We start from the raw sequence: 23621 nt of genomic DNA on the forward strand, positions 1-23621 counted from the left end.
AGTTCTGCCTCATTTCTCCAATACTGCTTTTGGACTCAAAGGGCGAGACTCTGGTATTTGGAAAGGGGATGGGAGATTAACCGTGAAAGGAAAAAGAAGTGAAAGAGATAGGGTGTTTAGCAAAGGCTTGTTTGATTAGGTTGCTTTTACTGGCTTTTAAGCTAATTGAATAAATCAACTCTTTTGATAGATCTTTGGTAGATTTAGATAAGAGCTATTGGCTCTTGGCTATTGGCTATTGGCTATTTATTAGAGAAAGAGTCGATCATTAAGCTAAAAGTCAATGGAAAAAAACTAACCAAACTACCTTTTTCATTTTGACATTTTATTCGATCAACAATCTAAAAGCCAAAAGCCAAACCAAAAATTAATTCAAGAAGCAATTTACCACACACCGTCAATGCCTCACAATTCATTAATCTAACGAAGTACAAAAGTAGAAAATAAGACTAAGAGCTGTTGAAATAGTAGCTTAAAGGTGTACTAATGTACATGACAAATTTATGTTAGTAATAAAATGAAATGAGCAAGAAATAAATAGCCAACTACGCCATGTTTGATGAGGTTCACCAACATGGTTATTTCCTCTTCCTAAGCTAGTGTTTTGTATTTTGTGTTCAAAAGATATTATGGCTTATAGCTCAACATTACAAGAAGGCATTTCAAACATGGAGATATAATCTGGAGGAAAATAAGTGGAGGGAGAGAAAATTAAAGTCTAATTAGAATGAGCATGGAAGAGTTTAAGAGAGATAGTATGAAGTGTGTAAGCCATTGGTTTGGCTTAGCATACAAAATAAATAAATAAATAAATAAATAAATATATATATATATATATATATATATATATATATATATATATATATATATATATATATATATATATATATATATATATGTGTGTGTGTGTGTGGGGGGGGAATGTAAATTAATATTTCCTCCTATTCACCACAAGTGTCTTATTTGCTTTGTGCACTCTATTTAATGCACTTATTTAATTCTTAATATTTCTAATTGTGCATAATTAAAAAGTTATGAAAAGTTGATATGAATAATCCTCGCATTGAGACGAATCAAACAAGATATCACTTGACTATATTTTAATTTATAGATTAATAATAAAATACAAATTAAGAGTAAGAGAGTATCAAAAAATAAATGAGACACTTGTGATGCATAGGAGAGAGTATCAACTAATATCTTAGGTAGGTTTCTAATTTAAGGGGTCATGTGCGATCGGATTCTTTACACACTTTACACGCTCAATGAGTAAAATTTTTAGATGTAGCCTATGACTCATCAATGTTTCTTACCACAATTGCACTTTTGCCTAAGTGAACAACGACTTGTCGATGTTAGTACCCATTCATTGTATATTCTCGTAGGTAACCTTCACTTGTGTAATACCGGAAGTTCGTAGGCTATTGTTATAGTAGTAATATCTTAGCACATACTGGTCGAATTCCGCAAAAATTTTATATCATTTACGGTGTGTTTAGTAGTCGATATTAAATGGTGGAGGAAATTATAATAAAAAATTAGTGTAACTTTTTTAAAAAACTCTTTACAATTTCAATGATTATGATTAGTCTCTTTCAATTATCTCTATTTTTACAAAAAACATTCTAATGTATTATCATTTTAAAAATATGGTATTAGGCGGTGATGGAAAATTTATACTATTTTGGAATTGCATAGTACATTTTACGAAAATTTACACTACAAGTCATTCTCATTATCAGCTTTTAATACCGAAACGGATCGTTAGAGTTATACATCCTTCGTTTTGAATTACTCGCTATATTACCGTAATTGACACTATTTATCGTTCAAACTTATTTTATATATTGCGGTTAATTCTGAATGTGTAAAGTTTAATATATAAATGACTAAAATAACATATTAGATTGCTTAAAAAGTCAAATGTAACAAGTATAGTAAAACGGAGGAAGTATCATCTAAAAAGTAAATACTACTCAATTAAAAGGAATCTAAAACAATAAGAAAAAAGGGAATTAGGGTTTAACACCCCACTAGGCCACTAACATAATCAAGCAATGACATATAGATAAATACTCTTAGAACATGCAAGAGGATATGACAATCATGAAACCACGCCCACTTTCTCTCTCGAATAAAGTGAATTTTATAGACAACATTGAAGCCTACTCTTGTGGGTTTTCAAGTATAATCTAAGGCATTAAAAACAAAAGAAGTCCGTTAATGGATTTCACCACTCCCATGTGAGGCACTAAATCTATTAAAATTATGCTTGCTAAATGCTAACAACGTATAACTCTCATTGGCCCCTTAAAAACGTGTAATTGCCATGATTTGATATCCAATTTAATATCATATTACTTAATGTTTATGTATAGCCTACAAAGTTACTTCATCTATTTCCCTCAATTTCTTTTAATTTTTCATCTTTTTATTATTTCAAAATGGACAACAATACCTTCTTTTAAACTCAACACACAATTTATTCTATATCTTAATACAATACTATTACATTTTCACAATTTTTTTTACTTTTTTAAAAATCACTATCTTTTTATTTAATTCAATCTCAGTGGGACAGAAGAAGTATATGTAAATTTATTTACATTGCTATGCACTTCACAACTTAATCAATGATTTAAGAGGGTTATCATGATTTTTCTATCACAAATATACCTGTTTTTTAATGCTTGTAATATAGCATTTTCTATTTTATTATATTTACAACTGATAGTAATATTTTACGAGATAATATATTACAATCACTTGCAAATATTTTTAAAATAGACGTAACACATAGTTAGAAGTGTTTATTTGGGTAATATATTTTAAATCAGTTCAAAAATTGAATTTTATATTCATATTAATTTTTACATTATTTTTAATTCATTTTAAAGCCAATTTAATCAAATTTAATTCCAAAGATCATTAAATTTATTTTAAACATCTCCCCCCATATCAAAATAAACAACCTTGAAACACTCAAAAGTTAGTGAAAAATCCAAGACAGATAAAGAGAAAGTGGAGAAAGCGGCTGTGAGGAAATCCAAGAAAAACAGTTAGATTCCTTTTTAAAATGACGTCATTTTAAAATAAAACTGAGTAAACGCACGTTTTGGAGTACTTAACAACACCTCACTTCCTTTTCTCGAACTCCCCCAATGTTTAGTACGACACCGTTTTCTCCGCCGTGTCATTTTGTCATCATCTTCCCTTTTCCTGTCTTACCCCGTCCAATTCAACAAACTTGAAGGTCAATTTCGTAATTTGAAACTTCCCTCTGTAAAAGTCACGTGACATCTGCACTGTCTCATTCATATCAGTCTTTCTTTTCTGCTCTGATTATAGTCCTCTTCATTTATTCATCAGTTCAACTTTATTATGGTGCCACATTGTGAATGCACTTATTACGACGTCGTTTTGATGTTTGGTGTTTAGCCTGCTCCCTTAGCTCTCCAGAATATGTGCATGAGTATTTAGGTTTATACAAATAATGATATATATGATCTGTTGAGTGTAGAAAGAAAGAAAGAAAGAGATGGGGGATGAGTCAATGCCAATGCCAATGCCAAAGTCACCACCTGGATTAATTCAATTGTATGCAAATCGTCGTCACCAAGCTAAACTTCAGGTTTTAGAGAGGGAAATTGGTTTCCTTCAGGTACTTTTTTTTCTTCTACTCTCTTCTCTTCTCTTCTTCGTAATCAACTACTCCCTCCTCTAATTCAGCACTAACGTCCTATTTATTTTTTGGATCTCTTCCTTTTAATTTATATTTTATTATTAATCTATAAGTTAAAATATAGTCATATGGGATCTTATTTGATTATCTCAATGCAAGGATTAAATAATGCACAATTTTTAATAATGCACAATTAGAGATATTAAGGATTAAATAAGTGCATAAAATAAATAGAACGTTAGTGCTGAATTGAAAGGAGTATTACTCATGTTTTTTTTTTATGAGATTGCTATTAATAATAACGTCTTGCCTTACATGACTATGGAAGTAATCTTTGTTTCTTTAAGCGAATTTATTCCTCGTTATTTTTGTTTCTTTAAGCAATTTATTCCTCGTTATTTTCGTGTTGTACACTCGTCACTTTTTCGGTAACATAAAGGATTAAAGGTGTTCTTACGAGAAATATTCACGAAGTTAAAGTAGTAAAATCTTTTTATGATAACTACTTTTTCCATTTTAAATTATTCGCAATATTAGAATAATGCCATTATTTAATTACCATTCTTAATTTGTGCTTGATTTTAATTTATAGGGTAAAATATAATCAAGTAAGATCTCGTTAGATTCATTTTATTGCAAAGATTATTAATTTTACATTTTTTATTATACATAATTAGAGATCCTAAGAATTAAATTGATGCATTGGACTGAGTGAAAAAGTTGTAAATTGAAACAAAAGAAGTATATTAATTATTATTTTATTGAATTTACACTTAATGGAGAAAAAGTTGGAAATATTTTCTAAAATTTTTATATAAATAAAACTGTTTTTAGGTGAACAAAAATTAAAATGAACCAAAATAAAATATTAAAATATACTTAGGAACCAAGGGAGTAGTATTCTAGTCTAAAGAAGAAGAAAAGTATTTTTAAAAAATACTGCTATGCCAAAATTAGTTAACACCCTAAATTATATTAGTGTTATAAAACACATGATGTTTCTCGATCAAACTTATTGAATGTATACTTCATCTTTTCCATTGTAACGTCGTTATTTTGATATTATATATATATATATATATATATATATATATATATATATATATATATATATATATATATATATATATATATATATGATTCGGTGAAGACCATTAAAGTGGTGAAAAGTAAAAATCAGACTGAGATATATATATATATATATATATATATATATATATATATATATATATATATATATATATATATATATATATATATATTTATATTATAACAAAAGTCGTACATACTATTTTATAGGGTGTACATATATTTTTATAAAGGAAAATATCGATATTATTTACAAAACTGTCATTCGAATATGTATACCTTTGAATGTATGTACACCTTTTAGCAAATGTCTAATTATTTACAAAATTGTCAACGGACTATATACAACATTCAACCTTTGATGTACACCTGTTTTCAGTTTTCACATGATCCAAATTATATATATATATATATATATATATATATATATATATAGAGAGAGAGAGAGAGAGAGAGGGCAGAGATCCAATAAGAAGGAGTGTCAAAATAGGAAGGATAGGAAGGAGTAGCTATCGTTGATTGATTAAAATCTAACAGTTTAAAAAAAGTTGTCTTAGTAGAAGATCTAGTAACACATGTTTATGAAGAAATCATCACATATTAATTTAGAAAACATCACAATTTCAAGTGACACATGTTTATACAGAAAGTATCACATATTAATTAAGAAAACATCACAATTTATTTTCTGTTCTGAATCGCGTGCAATATGGACCATTGATCTAAGATCTAACGGATGAAATTCCTTCCTATCCTTCTTATTTTCAAACCCCTTTCTATTAGATCCTAAATCGATATATATATATATATATATATATATATATATATATATATATATATATATATATATATATATATATATATATATATATATATATATATATATGGATATATATTATAGATTAAAAATTAATATTATAAAAGCATGAACAACTATGTATTGGTCTAAATCTCAAAATATATGGATCATCTACATAGACCTAAGACCAAGACCAAATTCCCTTAAGTAAATGATAAATTGTAATAGGGTGGTAAAGGATAATGATTTCATTGTGCAATTAGTATATATTAGGTGATTAAAAATACAAAATTATTAGAAAAATATCATAATTTTTAATATTGTACAAAGTGTTCATTGAATTTGTCAATTTTTGCTCTACCCCTATGTGCAACAATTTGTAGTGACCAACCTAACCAAACTGATGGTTGTACCCCGGCCCTATAGTATGTTATATATACTCTATGACGCCCCCTCACACGAGTATACTTTAGGCAAGAATTATGCATGCTGCATAGGTTCTTTTTCAACTTGAAATGAGGGGTAGATGAAATTTTATTCCGTGAGCTTTTGTCGCTTTGGCTTTCTGATAAGCGTGCACTTATATTACGGGAATATTAGTTAATTGGGAAAATATATTTAGGAAATATCTTTGTTTAGAATATAATCTTTGGTGTATATTCAATAATTAGGCAATTGGAAGTAATTAGGGTGATTTCCTTATTTAGCAAGATCATGTAAACCATACATAAGCTTTCTGATCATCAATACAAGGCAAGAGCCATTGTTGTCATCTTTTCATGGTATCAAGAGCGGGTCATTTTTTCCCGATAAGCCATGGCCGGTTATGATGGTGCGCTATCATCATCACAAAAAATTGAAATTAATACTCCTTTCTACCTCGGTGCACATGACAGGCCGGGGGATTTTATCACACCCATTAAACTTAAACTTGATAATTTTGATTCATGGTCTCATGCCATTAAAGTTGCTCTTTGTTCTCGGCGTAAATTCGGTTTTCTTGATGGCACGATTACGGATGTTGTGTCACCCGCAACAAAGGAGGATTGGGTCGTGGTACAGTGTATGCTCGTGTCATGGCTCATGAATACAATCGATCCTGAGGTAAAATCTATGCTTTCCAACTATGATAATGCTAAACACTTGTGGGACGATTTACATGAACGGTTTTGTATAGTGAATGGACCTCGGATTCATCAATTGAAATCTCAAATTAATAAATGTGAGCAAACGAAAACCATGTCTATCGCAATTTATTTGGAAAATTGAAAGTTTTGTGGGATGAACTTGCACAATTACAACCTTTAATTTTTTGTAAATGTGGCCATTGTACTTGTGATGTTGGTAAGCAACATGTTAAGCGCCGTGAAGATGATATGTTGCAACAATTTTTGCTTGGTCTATATTCCGAGTATTATGCACACATTCGGTCAAATATCCTTGCTCAAGATCCTTTGCCATCGTTGAATAAAGCCTATCAACAAGTCTCCCAAGAAGAACTTGTACGTGGCTTTGCACGTGCCCAAGACGAACCCTTACCTCCCGTGGGATTTGCTGTTCGTGCACCAGTGGGTAGGGCTCGGGGCGCTGCTAAACCTGTCTCGGATCAGCCCGTGTGTATTCATTGCAAGAAGTCGGGACATTTGGCTTCAAACTGTTATGCTGTACAGGTATGCACTCATTGTAAAAAGCGAGGACATGACCGTTCTCGCTGCTTTGAAATTGTTGGTTATCCCGAAGGATGGACCGTGGGGATTCGAGGCAACAAGTCTCTGAATCAAAGTCGCGGGATGGCACGCGCTAATGCAGCAGCTGGCGGCAGTCAGTGTCACGTGTATCCGGCAGACAGCAGCTGGCAGCAGTTTGATGCAGCCTCCTTCGTGACACAGCACAGTGGCCAGCCCTCTTCAAATGCTCAAGTCTTCACGGCAGCACAGTGGACAGCCATCATGGGTCTTTTTGGTAATGATAAAATTGCGGAAAATCGCCTAAGTGGTAAGTTTGATACTACTTCTTGGATCATTGATACCGGTGCAACTCACCATGTCACTGGAGAATACTCTTGGTTGTTTGACATTACTAATATACATTGTCCTGTGGGTTTGCCAAATGGTGATATTGTTATTGCATCTATGGAGGGATCCGTTTCTTTGTCAGATACGATCACTCTACATCATGTCCTATATGTTCCTAACTTAAGCTGCAGTTTACTTTCTGTATCACAACTTAATGATGCTTTACACTCAATTGTCACATTTACTTCTGATGTGTGCTTGATACAGGACCAAATGAAGGCTCTGATTGGAACGGGAATTAGACGGGATGGACTATATTACTTCAGCAAACCCGAGATGATGTCTGCAATTGAAGCTACTTCCGATGTGGAGTTGTGGCATAGAAGAATGGGACATCCTTCTGAGAAAGTAGTTAAGTCTCTCCCACATGTCAGTAGATCCAAGAGTACTTTGAATAAAAATTGTGAAGTTTGTTTTCGTTCTAAACACCATAGAGACAAGTTTCCTTTAAGTAATAATAAATGTTCTCGAATTTTTGAAAAAGTTCATTGTGATTTGTGGGGTCCTTATCGACATGAGTCATCGTGTGGTGCTCGTTATTTTTTGACCATTGTGGATGATTTTTCAAGGGCTGTATGGATTTATTTATTGCTTGATAAAAAGGAAGTTTTTCAGATGTTTATGTCTTTTGTAGCTATGGTGGATAGACAATTTGGCCAATGTCTTAAAATTGTGCAAAGTGATAATGGGACTGAATTTAAATGCTTGCTCAATTATTTTCGTGATAATGGCATTCTTTTTCAAACCTCTTGTGTTGGTACACCACAACAAAACGGGAGGGTGGAGAGAAAACATAAACACATTTTGAGTGTCGCGAGAGCTTTACGATTTCAAGCCCACTTGCCAATTTATTTTTGGGGCGAGTGTATTCTTGGTGCGGCACATTTAATTAACCGTACACCCACACCTCTTCTTCAAAACAAAACACCGTTCGAAATTCTTTTCAATAAAGCACCTACCTTTGAAGCTATTCGTACTTTTGGTTGCCTTTGTTTCGCTCACAATCAAAACACGAAAGGTGACAAGTTTGCTAGTAAGAGTAGGAAGTGTGTTTTTGTGGGGTATCCTTTCGGACAAAAAGGTTGGAGATTGTATGATTTGGATACGAAGGAATTTCTTATTTCTCGAGATGTTAAATTTGTTGAAAATGTGTTTCCGTTTGCTAGTCACGATGGTGTAGCTATTGAGTCTAGTGTTGATGGTGTCATTCATGAGGATTTTGCGGACATTGGTTTATGTGATGACGAATGTGATGATGAGTTGCATAGTAATGATCAAGGGGGGGTGGGTACACGACATGATCATAGGCGTCCTGTCAACTCGCAGCAGGTTTTGCCCAGCTGCTCACCCACGGCAACTGTTCCTTGCAGCAACTCCACGCCAGCAGCGTCTGTCCAGCAACCCCCAACCATAGCTGCCGCACCAACTCAGCAGCCTCCTGCTGCTGCTGCTAGCCCAGAAGAACCCCCACAATTCACAGAAAATATGGGCCGTGGTTTTCGTATAAAATATCCATCTGTCAAGCTCCGTGATCATGTTACCCACACTGCTCTTGCTAATAGTCCTTCTCTCCCGGCTTCCGTTTCTGATCACCCTTCAGGTACTCCGTATCCTCTAGCACATTATATACATTGTGATAATTTTTCTGTAAATTACCGAAATTTTATTGCAGCAATAGTTAGTCACAATGATCCGAGGTCATTTAAGGAGGCAATGCAATACGATGGTTGGAGACAATCTATGCAGGAAGAAATTCGTGCTCTTGAAAACAATGCTACATGGACCTTAGAGCCACTTCCTCCAGGCAAAAGAGCTCTTGGCAGTCAGTGGGTATACAGGACAAAGTTTTTGTCCAATGGTGCAGTTGAACGACTAAAATCCCGGTTGGTTGTTCTTGGGAATCATCAGCAAGCAGGTATTCATTACACTGAAACATTTGCTCCCGTCGCCAAAATGACTACTGTTCGCACTTTTTTGGCAATTGCCGCCTCTAAGAACTGGGAACTTCACCAAATGGATGTCCATAATGCCTTCTTGCACGGTGATCTGGATGAAGAAGTCTATATGAAATTGCCTCCCGGATTTGAGAGTTCTGATCCCAAATTGGTATGCCGATTGCGCAAGTCGTTGTATGGCTTGAAACAGGCTCCCCGATGTTGGTTTGCCAAGTTAGTCACAGCTTTGAAAGAATATGGTTTTCTTCAATCTTACTCCGATTATTCCTTGTTCACATATACTAAGACAGGTATACAACTTAATGTACTAGTATATGTTGATGATCTTGTTATTTCTGGGAACGATTCCGCTGCGTTATGTACTTTCAAGTCCTATCTCAGTGATTGTTTCAAAATGAAGGACTTGGGCCCTTTGAAATATTTTCTGGGTATCGAGGTAGCCCGGAGTTCTGCTGGTTTGTTTTTATGTCAAAGAAAATATACTCTGGACATTATTTCTGAAACAGGGATGTTAGGCGCTAAGCCAGTTGGCTTTCCCATCGAACAGCATCACAAGCTTGGATTGGCCACTGGCGAATTACTTAATGATCCTGAGTCGTATCGGAGACTTGTTGGTCGATTGATTTATCTCTCTGTTTCTCGTCCGGATCTGGCATATTCTGTTCACATCTTGTCTCAGTTCATGCAAGAACCCAGAAGTGAGCATTGGGAGGCGGCCTTGAGGGTCGTTCGATATTTGAAAGGGACACCGGGACAAGGTATTCTTTTGAGTGCAGATTGTGACTTGACTCTCCAAGGATGGTGTGATTCCGATTGGGCTGCATGCCCACTTACTCGACGTTCTCTTACAGGTTGGCTCGTGTTTCTCGGTCAATCTTTTGTGTCTTGGAAGACAAAGAAGCAGCATACCGTTTCAAGGTCATCGGCTGAGGCCGAATACCGATCTATGGCTGCCCTCACTTGTGAGTTAAAATGGTTGAAGGGTTTGTTGTTAAGTTTAGGAGTGCATCATCCTAAAGCAATTAAACTGTTTTGTGATAGTCAATCCGCCTTACACATTGCAAAGAACCCAGTTTTTCATGAACGGACGAAACACATAGAAGTGGATTGTCATTTTGTTCGAGATGCTATCAATGAAGGTCTAATATCTCCATCTTATGTTTCTACCTCCTCTCAATTAGCTGATATTTTTACTAAGGCGCTTGGAAAAATGCAGTTCGATAACTTACTCTCCAAGTTGGGCATCCGTGATCCTCATGCTCCAACTTGAGGGGGGTATTACGGGAATATTAGTTAATTGGGAAAATATATTTAGGAAATATCTTTGTTTAGAATATAATCTTTGGTGTATATTCAATAATTAGGCAATTGGAAGTAATTAGGGTGATTTCCTTATTTAGCAAGATCATGTAAACCATACATAAGCTTTCTGATCATCAATACAAGGCAAGAGCCATTGTTGTCATCTTTTCAACTTATCATCACCTTCTGTGTTACAGTTTTACTCCTAAGAATGTTCCTGATGAACCAAGCATCAAACTATCCTTTCCCCATCTAACAAGATCACTTTTCTTTAAAAATATACTTAAATTGGCATTTAAGGCATTCCATTTGATTTTTCTACATAACCTTTAAGCATTATTTTTATCTATATAATCAATCATTTATTCAAAAACATCCCCCATCAGAAAACTATCCATTAAATCAAAATCTTGCCTACACTATTTCCTTTAACAATTCCGATACATCAAACATCCATGTCTTCTGAGGCAGTAAACCCAAACCCACCTTCAATTAAAGGCGAGAGGCACACGCACATGGACCGCGAGGTCAGAGACATGATCTCTGCGCTAAACTCTCGCCTAACTAACCTTCATCAAATCCGCAAGCAGGGTGCAAGTGCACCCCACTCAGGAGATGATGATGAACACAGGGTTAGAATCATAACGATAGAAGGGACTAATACGGGGGCTACTATGAGGGGTGAATTGTTGAATCATCATCATAAGATACAAGATCAACACAATGAATCATCTGGTGGGTTGGGTACTTATGTGAACAGCAACTTCCAAGCTGTTAACAGTTCGATTGTGCTCGATGCTACTTACGACAGTAATGATCCGGGTGTTCATGCGGAAATAGAGGATGTAATGGATAGCCCTGGCTATAAGACTGAGAAGTATGGGAGAAAAGGGTTGAGAAAGGGGAAGGAGCCTGCTTATGGCAACCCAAATTCAGGCTTTTCTGATTGATCCCAAATGATATAAACTAATAATAGTTTTATGTGATTCCTATGTTTTCAGCCTTTGATGTGTAAGAATATATAATATGGTTTAAGTCTTTTGGAAAACTATAATAAGATTATGAGGATGTATTATACAATGGGCCGGGTCTATTGGGTTTTTATGCAGTTCTCTACTACCTGTTTTGAGAGTTGCATCTTTAAGTTCACAAAAATGATAATGATAATATCTAGTTTTTTTTGAATTTAAGTCTTTTTTCTAGTGATTACAAGGATCAAAACATATGTTTCTAAAAACAGTTTGAAATATTAACAAAGCAGTGCTATATGAACAATAGTGAAAAAAAGGGCTGTATTACCATATCGCGACCGTATTGTAAAGGTTTTTGAATTTACCGCGACCGAAATATAGGCTGCATTAATTGCAAAATCATCGGTCCGTTTTGCGATCGTTATTGTGGCCAATGGCCATGTTCAAAACCGTATTTTTGCACTATGATACAAGTTGTAGCAATTCGTTGTGGTATAGACTAACAAGAGAAGGGAGATGGGACGAGAAAGAAAGAACACCAAACACAACACACAAAGCATGAACAAACCAAAATAAGCGAATTATAGTCGTTTTAAGCTATTTTTTGGCTATTTTGAGCAAATTGCTAATTTGAAAAGTGAATTCACCATTAAATCATGTAACACGTTCTAATTTCACACCAAATATATTCTATACTTGCTATTGAATATTGATGTCTTTTAAATATATACTTTAAAACGTATGATTTCTACGTTCATTTAAGTGAAAATCTCGAACTTCTCTCAACAAAATCTCTGTCTGTTGAAAAGCATACTGATGATCTTATGATAAACAGGAGGAATTGCAGTCACTCGATAAAGTTCAGCCTACTTCTGGGTGCTGCAAAGAGTATGTATGGCTCATTGACTACATCGTTTAATTTTCATTAACGTCTTCATGTTATCATCTTTTGCTTCTTTTTAATCGTCAAATTATTAATCTAAGTCTTTTTTTTGTTCGATGTAACGCTTACAGAATCAATGACTTCATTGCAACAAAACAAGATCCCTTGATAGCTGTGTATGTTTACTTCTCACATGTTGGTTTCTTGTGCTTCTGTTGAGTATTGACATGGAATTAAATATATTTTCCTGATATTATCTGCAGAAAAAATCTGAAGCCTAATCAGTCAAACTCTTCGTGTTTGTGTTCGTGTTTGTGTATGAGAATTAGGTAATTTTCTTCGTTTTCTTCTTGATATGATTATGTATATAGTAAGTATAGAGTGTGCCGTGGATGTTTCCGGTTTCTTTGTTTTAGATCTTACCCACATAAAAAGGTATGGTGTCAACAATGTTAGTCATACATCGAGTTTTGCAATGAATGCTCACACTGTAATAAAATTCACCGGCTAATTCGCTTTTTGAATTCGCGATTTGCTCAAATTTGTCCAAAAATAGCTCAAAAACCAACCATAATTTGTTTTTTTCGATTCACGATTCGCGAGAAGATTAGCAAAGCATGTGGCATTTATCCTCACAAGACTCACATTGGTGAAGTACCGAATAAAATGACGAGTTCTGCATGCAATCTTGATTAAAAACCAATAGCAAGAATCTTCAGATGGGCAAGTTTCTAAATTGTTCACTAGTGAGTCTAGGGTTTAAGTGTAAGACTCGAAAGAATGTTATATGAGTCTGAATAAATATAAAAGTTGATAAAAATTAGTGAAAATCTAATGTGGCAGAGTCTAAAGATTGAATTTTAAGTCTAGAATACTTACACCCTAAATATCATTCTCATAGCTAAAAGGCGGAAATGAGGGGAAAATCTACGCACTACAAGTGAAATTTTGATTTACTTTTTACGGCGTATTTGGATAGAAGGATTTCAAAATTCCCTCCAAATAAGGTGGTAGTGAGAAAACATGCAATCCTTGAATTCTCTAAACAACGCTTTGCCATACTTGTATCCAGAATACTAGTATAGGATGGACCAAAACCTATCTTTGGTTATGTATAAAACAAACTCGATGTCATTTTTCTATTAAATGTTACACAATTCAGTTTTGGTGAAGAAACGGATTTACTGAACCTCTTCTAGAGACCTGATATCGGTAGTATGGCCTAGAAAAAATCATGTTGTAAATCATCGTGGATTTGGTTTCAGTGGATGCTGTCGATCAAAGAACAAACAACAGCAGCAGGCACGAAAAACCCGGTGCAGCGCGAGCTCAAGGGAGAGTTGTTGCTGTCCTAAATGTTGTGCTATAAAAGGGTGTTCATGCTTTAAACAAAATTGCTGCTCTTTTAAGTTTTGCTCTATGAATTGTTGTAAGGTAAAGCTTTGTCCCAATTGTGTGAAATGTTGTTGTGCTTCCTGCTGCTATTGAACAATTAATGGGCCTTTAATTTTGTTTCATGCATATTTCTAAGTTAATTGTTGTAGGGCCATTATTTGTATCCCTTAGTAGATATCTCAAAGGGATTGCAACATTTTTGTGTGACCCCCTCCATTATGTAGATTATTGAGTCTACTTTTTTCCGTTTCTTAGTTCAATTTTACTATATGTATTACGCTGGTTGACGCTCTAAAATATGTTATATGCTCTAATACACCCCCCTCATATGAGAGGGCTTGAATTTAAGAGGTGGTTTGAGATTCGAACTCATATCCTCTTGTCACGTTAGCTTCTGATACTATGTCAAGGAACCAACTCAATCAAAAGCTTAAGCTGATAGTGGAGGCTTCAGGATATGTTATATACTCTAACATACAATTTGCGTCTCTTGTAGGTGATTCAATTTAGTTTGGGTTTTATATTAATGCACTCAAACTCAATATAATTTAGTTCTTTTCATCACTGACTGTTGAAATGTGACTCTTCCTCTTGATTGTATGATATTTGAGTATATTGGTATGGAGTGTGGGAGAATGACTTGTAGCATGAACAAGGTGGAGTGAATGATGGTGCAAAGCATGATGTGAAACTTGGTAAGAAAGGAACTTAGGTATCTGTGAAGGTTGTTGCATAAGAAGTTAAGAACTGAGAAGACAACTCTAGAGAGTTGTTACCCTGAAATGCTCGAACGAGCTCAATATGGCTCGATTCTCAAATGAGCTCAATATGGCTCGACTCTCGAACGAGCTCAACAGGCTTGATGCTATAGGTCTATTCCGCATTATTATGCCAAATAATGCCAGCAGTTTCGCATGGCTTATTTGCTTACGAGAAATATTTTTATTAGGTCCTAATTGGTTCACCATAAAAAGAAATATCAGTAAAAATCAGTTTTAATTAACGAAAATTAGTTACAATCATTAAAAATTAGTTTTAATCGGTACAATTCGATTAATTTATAAATAAAAAGCAGTTAGCTAGTTACAATCAGGAAAAATCAATTATGATCGGTAAAAATCAATTTTAATCACCAAAAATCAAGTTAATAAGTAAAATTAATTAAAGTAGAAAAGATCAGGTGAACTAAAGAAATTCTTAGTTACTCTTTTTATCTTTCCCTTTGTTTCCACAAATACAAAAAATATCAGTCATTGATTATAGTTTAGATGGAGAGAGTACAATTCTTCGAGAGCTACATAGCTAGGGTTTATAGTAAGAGAAAGTTTGGGCATTTCAAATTCTCCTAGAAATTCAATTGTGAGTGATGTATTCATTGTAGTTAGATGGAGAGACTACAATTCTTGGAAATGTCTAATTAGAATCACTTGCTTCATCTTGGTCTGAAGTATCCTATAGATGTATTCATATCCATAATAGTCATCATTGTCTTGATCATAGTCAATCTGAGGCATTGTATTTTTCTTTTGGCTTGATCTTAATCTTTTTTGCAAATGCTCATCTAGATTGTATCTAGAGCAAATCGAGATCTCTTTTCATCTAAACTCTTTTACTTGCACAAAAAAAAATTGACAACAAAGCAATAGTACGTAGGTCAAAATTACAAAAATATTTATTTACAATCTGGATAAAACTGAAAATTAGCCGATTTTTTATCACAATTATTTTTAAACTTCATCATTTTCTTAAAATTCAAATTGATGAAACAAATAACTATCCACTTCCATTGAACTAGGGGTGGATCTAGAAGAAAATGTAGGAAATATATTTTGACTGCTATTCAAAAATAGATGATATGTTTGTAGTTGTACACCTATAAAAGGTCCATTGTTTCTTGAAAGCGCTTGTAGTTCAATGGATAGAGCATCTGCATGTGGAGCAGAAGGTTTGGAGTTCGACTCCTACTAGGTGCAGGTATCAGTTGAGGGGTTTCCTGACTGCACGCATTTCTCTTTACTCCCTCTTTGAGGGAACGGGTATAATTTGTCCATATCTTTCAGAAAAAAAACAATCCCCCATTCAAACTCTGCCTTGTGCGAGATACTAGAAATGCACTTTGCCTTTATCTTTTTTCTAGAGGCTCCCTTGTTATGTATTGAAGCATAATAGTTGTAAAGCTCATATAATAAATTTTTTAAAAGACTTAATGCAGCCATCAAAATAATAAGTAGATCGAGAAACATATATTATAAAATTGCAACAACTTTTACAAACCATCAACCCTAATAGTCGGATCGATAAAACAAGCTACACTATAAATATTAAAATCCTTGGAAGTGTGAAACCACTTATTTATCATATGTTAGTGCACATTCTTTGATACTCAACATTCTTATTGTGAGTAATTTCATGTACTATTTTTATGATTTTAAAATTATTAAGATTATGTTGTAAATAAGTATTTCATTTTAAATTATAATTTCAATTATAAAATTATTAATGAATAATTTGAGAATGATAAAATTTGAAAAGTCATTTTCAAATTCTCACCTTTAACAACTTTTTTATAACAATGATGTATTTAACTCAAATTCAAATTTAAATTTTTTTATTTGCCAAACACCAAATTTGTGTCAAATATATATTTTCAAATGAAATCATCATTCTCAAACATAGCCTAAAAGAAAAAGAAGTTTATACACTTAACAAAATATCTTAGTAACACGATTATAAACAACAAGAATTTTTGAGCTAAAATACCAACTACCAAGGCTCAATTGTTCTTCCCTATAATTTTTTTTATGATTGGCCTTACTTAAACCAATAAGCAATAATGTTTTCTTTAATTTTCTTAAGGTAGAAGTTTACAAGATTTGTACATGTAAATGATCATGTGGACATTTTACACACAAGATTAAAAATAATCTAAAATAAAAATAGTATTTGAATTTAGACAATTAGGATTTGAACTATATAAAAAAAATATTCTAAAGTAAAAATAGAGATAAAAAAAACGCATAGGTAAGAAAAATTTCAAAGAAATTCTATTAAAATCGGAACTGAATCGCACTTTTAGGTATCCAAAAAACTGGATATCTAGATTTCCAAATCCACGTCGACTCGATTTTGAAGACCCCTAACTATGAGATCCTCAATACTATCATTTTATAGGCATGTCAAAATTTCACGATATTGACTTTAGGTTTGGGCTTGTTCAAGACTGGTTCTTGACCGAGTATAGTTTAATTCAATTTTGTTTTGCAGTTTCGAATAAATCAGCTCATAGTTATCTCTAAGTAGACCCACTTCAAGTGTAATATTAATGAGATTTCTACGCAAATCCACATAATCAGTATAATTGCTGAAAATAAACTCAATTATATCTATTTATAATTTATTTCATCACAAATAAGCTTTAAATATGATTATAAAAATAGTTGAATTTATTTTTAGCAAATAAATCTAATACGTGGGTTTATTTTCTAACAGTTTGACACAATGATTATAAATATGGTTATAAACATCTTTTAATCCATCAACAGTTTTGACACAATGAATTAAGCCTTCAACAAAAACAAATAGGCTCACGGACAAGGAATGCACGCAATTTCAGGACAAGTAACAGATACAACTGTTTACCAAGTCGAACATCACTTACCCTGCAAACTTGGAAGTTGGAAGGACATGAATTGCAAGACCATATACAAAAAAAAATTCTTATTGCAGTAAATCTGCAGGAAGAAATCGAATAAACAAAACCAAAACATAAGTACCTGATATCTATGTCCTTGGTATTATTTTCTAACTTGAGGGATGCAAAACACTGTCCCAAAGACCATAATCATAAAACTACGAGTGCTCCAATATTAGTTCGGCCAAGATATTACACAGCAAAAAGCATATTATCAAGATGACACCATCTTTGCGCCCATTCCTCGCAACAGACTGGTCTCACACTCAAAAGTGCGTCTCGTCCATTCACTTATGACTTGACAATGCAAATCTTGATAACAGAAGCAGCTCCGATACGATGAAGAGCCACAATAGCATCACCCGGCTGACACAATCCCCTTTCAGTTGCTTTTTTCAGTGCTGCCTCCAGAATAACTTCAGTTGACTCTGAATCAGTGGCCTTGGCAGAACCCTCAGCTAATTGCGGGATTAAACCCCTGTATACAAGACTATGCCTTGCTGGGGTCTCATCACTGCAGGTCCAATCAAAATTATCAGTAGTCAAAACAGGGACAACTACTGACAAAATTGGTACAGCCGGCCTATACTTGGCAACCAATTTGGCAGTGGTCCCACCACGTGTCATAACAACGATGAGCTTTGCCTTGGCTTTGTTGGCAGTTCGGACAGCCGACGATGCAAGACTCTCCAGTGGACTCATGGGTAGAGGAGTAGCCTTTATCATCTCTTTAAAGATAGCCCCATAATCAAGGGAGGATTCTGCCTCGATACATATACGGGCCATGATCTTGACAGCAAGCTCTGGATAAGCCCCTGCTGCACTTTCACCACTAAGCATGACACAATCAGTTCCATCAAGAACAGCATTGGCAACATCAGTGGCCTCAGCACGAGTGGGCCTAGGAGATTTAATCATGGATTCAAGCATCTGTGTTGCAGTTACCACTGGTTTCCCAGCAAGATTACACTTATAAATCATCATCTTTTGTGCGAGGAAAATTTTCTCAACTGGGATCTCCATCCCCAGATCACCACGTGCAACCATAAACGAGTCAGTCTCTCGTAGAATCTCATCAAAGTTGATCACTCCCTCCTGGTTCTCAACCTGAACAAATTCCACATAGAACAAAGTGATATCATCAGTTTAAAATGGCGCTTTCTGAGTTAATGGATAAAACAATAACAATAACAATATCAACATAACCCATATTCAACTTAAGTTTGATCATCTTTGTTGTTTTAATTCCGATAGAAGAGAGAGAAGAGAGAAGAGGAGAGGAGAGGAGAGGAGAGGAGAGGGGAAGGAAAAGGGGAAGGGGAAGGGGAGGAGAAGGGAGTGTAGGTACACAGCTTTGCCTTCCATGATGTAATAGGGTCCAAAACAGGAGCAAGGCCACAATTATCATACCTTTGACATCAGCTGTATATGTTTGGCATGAGGACCAAGAACCTTCCGGACATGAACAAGATCAGAGCCCTTCCGTACAAAAGACAGGGCAATCATATCAATGTTGTTGGGAACACCCCACTGCAATATGTCTTCCATATCCTTCTCTGTCAGGGTAGGCAGATCAACTACGACACCAGGAAGGTTTACATTTTTTCTCTCGCTCAAAATTGCAGTATTTTCACATCGGCACTTCACAGTTCCCGCATCTGGATCACAGGATAAGACTGTGAGGGTAATCGTACCATCAGCACACAAGATAACGTTCCCTGGTTTCAGGTCCACAGCCAGCTTTTTATAGCTCATACAAATCATCTCCGAGTCTCCTTTGATGGAGTAATCAGTGCTTACGGTTATTTCCTTCCCTTCAGTAAGTTGGATAGGCTTACCATCCTTCAGAAATCCAGTGCGAATTTCAGGTCCCTGAAACAGAAACTCACATTAGTTTTCAGAAAGAAAATGTCAATATAATTAGAAAGCAAACTAAAAACAAAAATTGAAGGATCAAGCAAGCCAGTAACACTATATATATAAAAACAATATCCAGCAAAACTAAAAATGTACTTAAAGAGATATTTGGTATGAAAAATGGAAATAGAATGAGAAAGGAAAAGGATAAGGAGAAATGAGAACTATATTTATTATTGTTATAACTTGTTTGGATCAGAGAATAAAAATATACAAGAAACAACTACTCTCATTTTCTATCTTCTCCCTACCATTTTTGCTCAGAATCGTTCCCTCCTCTCCATTTTTGCTCACAATCAACTACTACTTTCTTAACATAGATTCCAACATTGCTTACTGTCACCATTATCACCATTAACATGCAACTTTTGTCAGTTTTCAATTTCTCACTCCTAAACATTATCAATGGGAGTAGGGATTCTGCCTTTTTCCAATTTCAGACCAAGCATAAACAAGTTGTAACATTCATATTTCCAAGCTCCAACTTTTTTCCAATTTCAGACCAATTTAAGACGAAACTCTCCAATTAATATCTCCAGTAGTAATATTTGGTTGTTGTGTCCATTCAATTAAATTTGTCTCTAAAAAGTAATTTGTTAAAGAAATGAAGTATACTGTTCAAGAGAAACGGAAAAGTTGTTTTAGAATACACCCAATTAGGGATATAATTTCCAAAATTTGCAATTACGAGAACAAAATGATGGCTGGAACTCTACAATTAGAAGAGTTTCAATATATAATTTCTAAAAATTGCACTTATGAGAACAAAATTAAGGCAGTAACTCTGATTAAAAGAAATTGTGTGTGGTTGAGATGGAGTAATAGCGAGGGTCAAGAAACGTTATGTGTGGTGGCAATCATAGCTATGGTGGAGATAACTTTGCCGAAAGGTAGGATAAGTTGGCTCGTTGCTGAGCCGGTGAAGAGAGGAAATGGATGTTGTAATGTTTTGGTGGAGATATACAGATGAACATGAAAAGAAATCTTCGAGAAATGTGTTTTGTTACAACCTTCAATAAATGTGCTATGTTGCTGGCTTGCTGCTCAATTTAGAGTGTTAACGATCAAAATAAGATACGTGAAACTCTTAAGCAATGTTCAAGTCCAAAACATATTTCAATGGATTGGGTTTATTGATTCCAATTCTTGCTATATCCATTATTCTCACTATATAAATGATATGCAAGCAAGTTACTTAAAGCACCCAAAAACAAGACATCAAGCGTTCTTAGGTTTAATTCTAGAGATGTTGCATTTAGACAATATGGATTTGCATTTAGAGCAAAAGCCATCCACAGATTGTTGCATTTAGACAAAATCAACTTGCTTTAAAATAATTTTATCAAGCCAAAATGACGGCATATGCATAAGACCCTAACGAATTCAAAAATAAATGAGTTGAACAGTAAAATGAATTATGCAGTAAAATGAAGACAAAAAGTGATTTCAATGGAGACTCAAATGATATGATATGATCTCTAAGCATAGCAGGTTTTAAATTCCAAATTAACAAGTATACAAAAGTAGTTCCCAAGAAACAGAAATGACCTTGGTGTCAAGCATAACAGCACATAAGATCTGAGTATTTTGCATAGCAATCTTGAGATTGTCAAGAGTCTCTTGATGATACTCGTGAGTACCATGTGAGAAGTTGAACCGAGCAACATTCATCCCCGCTCGAAGCAGCTTTTCCAACATCGGCACCGACCGAGAAGCCGGCCCTAAAGTACATACTATCTTCGTCTTCGGAACTCTTCCATCGTTTGGTTGCTCCTTCAGTATTCCTTCTATATCAATGTTCGCCATCGTTTACTGCAAAAACATCAACAATTACAAAAATACTTTTAGGTAATAATATTTGTTTATATCAATCAGTCAATTTGCAGATCCACAAACACAAAATTTACCAGATATAACGAATCAATCAAAAAAAGAACAGATGGATTAATAGATCAATAGATCGATAGATCGCACGAACCGAAAAGAAAAAATGATGGAAAAAGTGGATGGCGATCAACCGAACAGAAACAAAAAATTTCAATACTTGAATGAATCCAGTCAAAGCCAAAATCGAAAATATATAGAGAAAAGGCAAGAGAAAAATTGCTCACCAGGAAGAAAAAAAGATTCAAAAACCCTAGACCGCAACTGGGATTTGGGGATTAGTCAGTGGGCGAACAAAAATGACGACCACGAGGTTCACGACTCAGCTTTTTAGGTTGAAAAAGGTATAGAAATGCCGAATTGGAAGCCGGGTTATTTTAGCAATGAACAAATCAATTCAACACCATAACTTCTAGAAGTAGTTTACTTCTTATGCAAGACACCAACTTTGGATTATAGCAAATTCGTCCTCGGATATTATTTCCCTTGCAAAATTGTAGCAAACTACTTGCATAATTTAATTATGGATTTCTAACTATTAATATATTATAATAGACCTCTGACTATTAAATACAAAAGTGTTGTTACCTAATTTTTTAGATAGACTAGAGACACAAGCCCCTCTTACCCTTTTATAGAGTCGTCGCATGCGTTTTATTTAAATTACAAAATTATAATACTCGTTTCATATAAATAAATTAATTACTGCATTAACAAAAGATTTTTCTGTGTTACTAAGAAAATAAGATTTTTCTATCTAAATAAATTAGTTACTTATTTTCATTTCTTGATTACAAGCATCAATAATTATTATATTTATTATTTTTTTTGGTTATAAACATCAATAATCAAAACTATTTCTTGATTACAAACATCAAGCAACTAAAATATTCCTCAATCACCTAGAAACTTGGTCAAACACCATTTGATCGAGACACTGCTAATCGAACTCGTTTTTTGAAAATTGACGGATTATGGAGCTCATCATCATTATCATACCCAGTGTATCTCGTTCATAGAGATACTATGGTCAGGGTCTGGGGAAGGAAGGAGTGCGACAACCCATAACCATAAAGAAGGATGCGGCTAAAAAGTCCCACGGATTTTGGAGCTCTACGTGAATATTTTCGAGTTATAATTTACTATTTTTAGTCAATTTTTATTTTTATTCCGAGCTATAGTCAATCAAAAATAGTTACACAATAGATGGCAATTTCAAGTATAACATGCCATCATGTATATGCAACACCAATAAATAGTAGAGGTAGTCATAATGAATTTGCTCATGAATATTGTAGCGAAGCTATGCTATGGATTATGCTCTTGTTGTGAACTCAATAGTTGGTGTATAACAAGAAAAAATGTACAATCCATGGGTTGTCAGTGTTAGAAACATAAAGCGAGGCAATAACAACAAAATATTAATTTGATAACCCAAGCTAAAATGATAGCATTAATACAATTGTTCAACATATAACACATCTCTAAACACGTTGCGGACAAGTCATATTCATTATGATCTGCTTAATTCTTGTTCTCTTAAGCTTTTGATGAGCCACGTTTATTTTCCTCTTAAAGTGCTCAACTTCTTTTTGTAGATTAGTTTTTTCATTCTGACAACATCCTTTTGCCAATCGGTCATGAGTGTTTTCTTGGAAGAACTTGACATCTACAATTATAAAGAGGAATAATTCAATTGAAAAAAAAAATTGATACCCTAACTCATGTTGACAACGAATTATAAATGTAAAGTCACATGAAAATGAAAATGAAAAAAAAAAAAAAAAAAGAGAAATTTAGATTCAATCTAAGGAACTTACTTTCAACAAAGGTTGGTTCGTAGTGAAAGAGAATGATTGGTTGGAAAAGATGAAGGGACAAAGGAATATAGACATTAGGGTTGGGACAAATCTAATTAATTGGAGGGTGGGTTAACGAGTATTAGATAAGATGAATTATGTTAGTCTGATAAGGATAA

The 23621-nt window shown here is 34.3% G+C and overlaps 3 protein-coding genes across 7 annotated transcripts; 2 read left to right on the forward strand and 1 right to left on the reverse strand.

Moving 5' to 3' along the window:
* Positions 1–3175: 3175 nt before the first annotated feature.
* Positions 3176–14891, forward strand: LOC130813770 (guanine nucleotide-binding protein subunit gamma 4-like). Of its 4 annotated transcripts, none has more exons than XM_057679635.1 (5): positions 3176–3661; positions 12709–12761; positions 12888–12932; positions 13020–13085; positions 14022–14891. In XM_057679635.1, exons 1-5 carry the CDS (start codon positions 3539–3541, stop codon positions 14242–14244), a joined length of 510 nt encoding a protein of 169 aa, XP_057535618.1. In that variant the 5' UTR covers positions 3176–3538; the 3' UTR covers positions 14245–14891. The 4 variants fall into 4 exon arrangements, 2 of the variants coding, with proteins under 2 accessions (XP_057535618.1, XP_057535619.1); XM_057679636.1 differs by lacking the exon at positions 3176–3661 and adding an exon at positions 11848–11913 and having other exon boundaries at positions 12709–12765; XR_009042229.1 differs by lacking the exons at positions 3176–3661; positions 13020–13085; positions 14022–14891 and adding an exon at positions 11261–11913 and having other exon boundaries at positions 12709–12765.
* Positions 6387–6839, forward strand: LOC130813771 (uncharacterized). The gene has a single exon (XM_057679637.1). It carries the CDS (start codon positions 6387–6389, stop codon positions 6837–6839), a length of 453 nt encoding a protein of 150 aa, XP_057535620.1.
* A 2849-nt stretch (positions 14892–17740) lies between the features above and the next one.
* LOC130813769 (pyruvate kinase, cytosolic isozyme) lies at positions 17741–22170 on the reverse strand. Of its 2 annotated transcripts, none has more exons than XM_057679634.1 (4): positions 21871–22170; positions 21308–21571; positions 19253–19714; positions 17741–18949 (listed from the first exon to the last, which is right to left on the reverse strand). In XM_057679634.1, the coding sequence occupies exons 2-4, from the start codon at positions 21563–21565 to the stop codon at positions 18134–18136; spliced, it is 1536 nt and encodes a 511-aa protein (XP_057535617.1). In that variant the 5' UTR covers positions 21566–21571; positions 21871–22170; the 3' UTR covers positions 17741–18133. The 2 variants fall into 2 exon arrangements, with proteins under 2 accessions (XP_057535617.1, XP_057535616.1); XM_057679633.1 differs by having other exon boundaries at positions 21667–22094.
* Between the last annotated feature and the right edge of the window lie 1451 nt (positions 22171–23621).

Source organism: Amaranthus tricolor, chromosome 5, assembly GCF_026212465.1.
Source record: "Amaranthus tricolor cultivar Red isolate AtriRed21 chromosome 5, ASM2621246v1, whole genome shotgun sequence".
In the NCBI taxonomy this organism is placed as follows: domain Eukaryota; kingdom Viridiplantae; phylum Streptophyta; class Magnoliopsida; order Caryophyllales; family Amaranthaceae; genus Amaranthus; species Amaranthus tricolor.

Bases quoted from the DNA above. Each gene is read 5' to 3' on its own strand.
- LOC130813770 (XM_057679635.1), top strand. From the start codon at position 3,539: ATGGGGGATGAGTCAATGCCAATGCCAATGCCAAAGTCACCACCTGGA. The intron at 12,933-13,019 runs GTATGTTTACTT...TATTATCTGCAG, and splicing joins CAAGATCCCTTGATAGCTGT to AAAAAATCTGAAGCCTAATC. The intron at 13,086-14,021 runs GTAATTTTCTTC...ATTTGGTTTCAG, and splicing joins TGTTTGTGTATGAGAATTAG to TGGATGCTGTCGATCAAAGA.
- LOC130813769 (XM_057679634.1), bottom strand. From the start codon at position 21,565: ATGGCGAACATTGATATAGAAGGAATACTGAAGGAGCAACCAAACGAT. The intron at 19,715-21,307 runs GTCATTTCTGTT...TTTCTGTTTCAG, and splicing joins CTGTTATGCTTGACACCAAG to GGACCTGAAATTCGCACTGG. The intron at 18,950-19,252 runs GTATGATAATTG...GAATTTGTTCAG, and splicing joins ATATACAGCTGATGTCAAAG to GTTGAGAACCAGGAGGGAGT.
- LOC130813771 (XM_057679637.1), top strand. From the start codon at position 6,387: ATGGCCGGTTATGATGGTGCGCTATCATCATCACAAAAAATTGAAATT.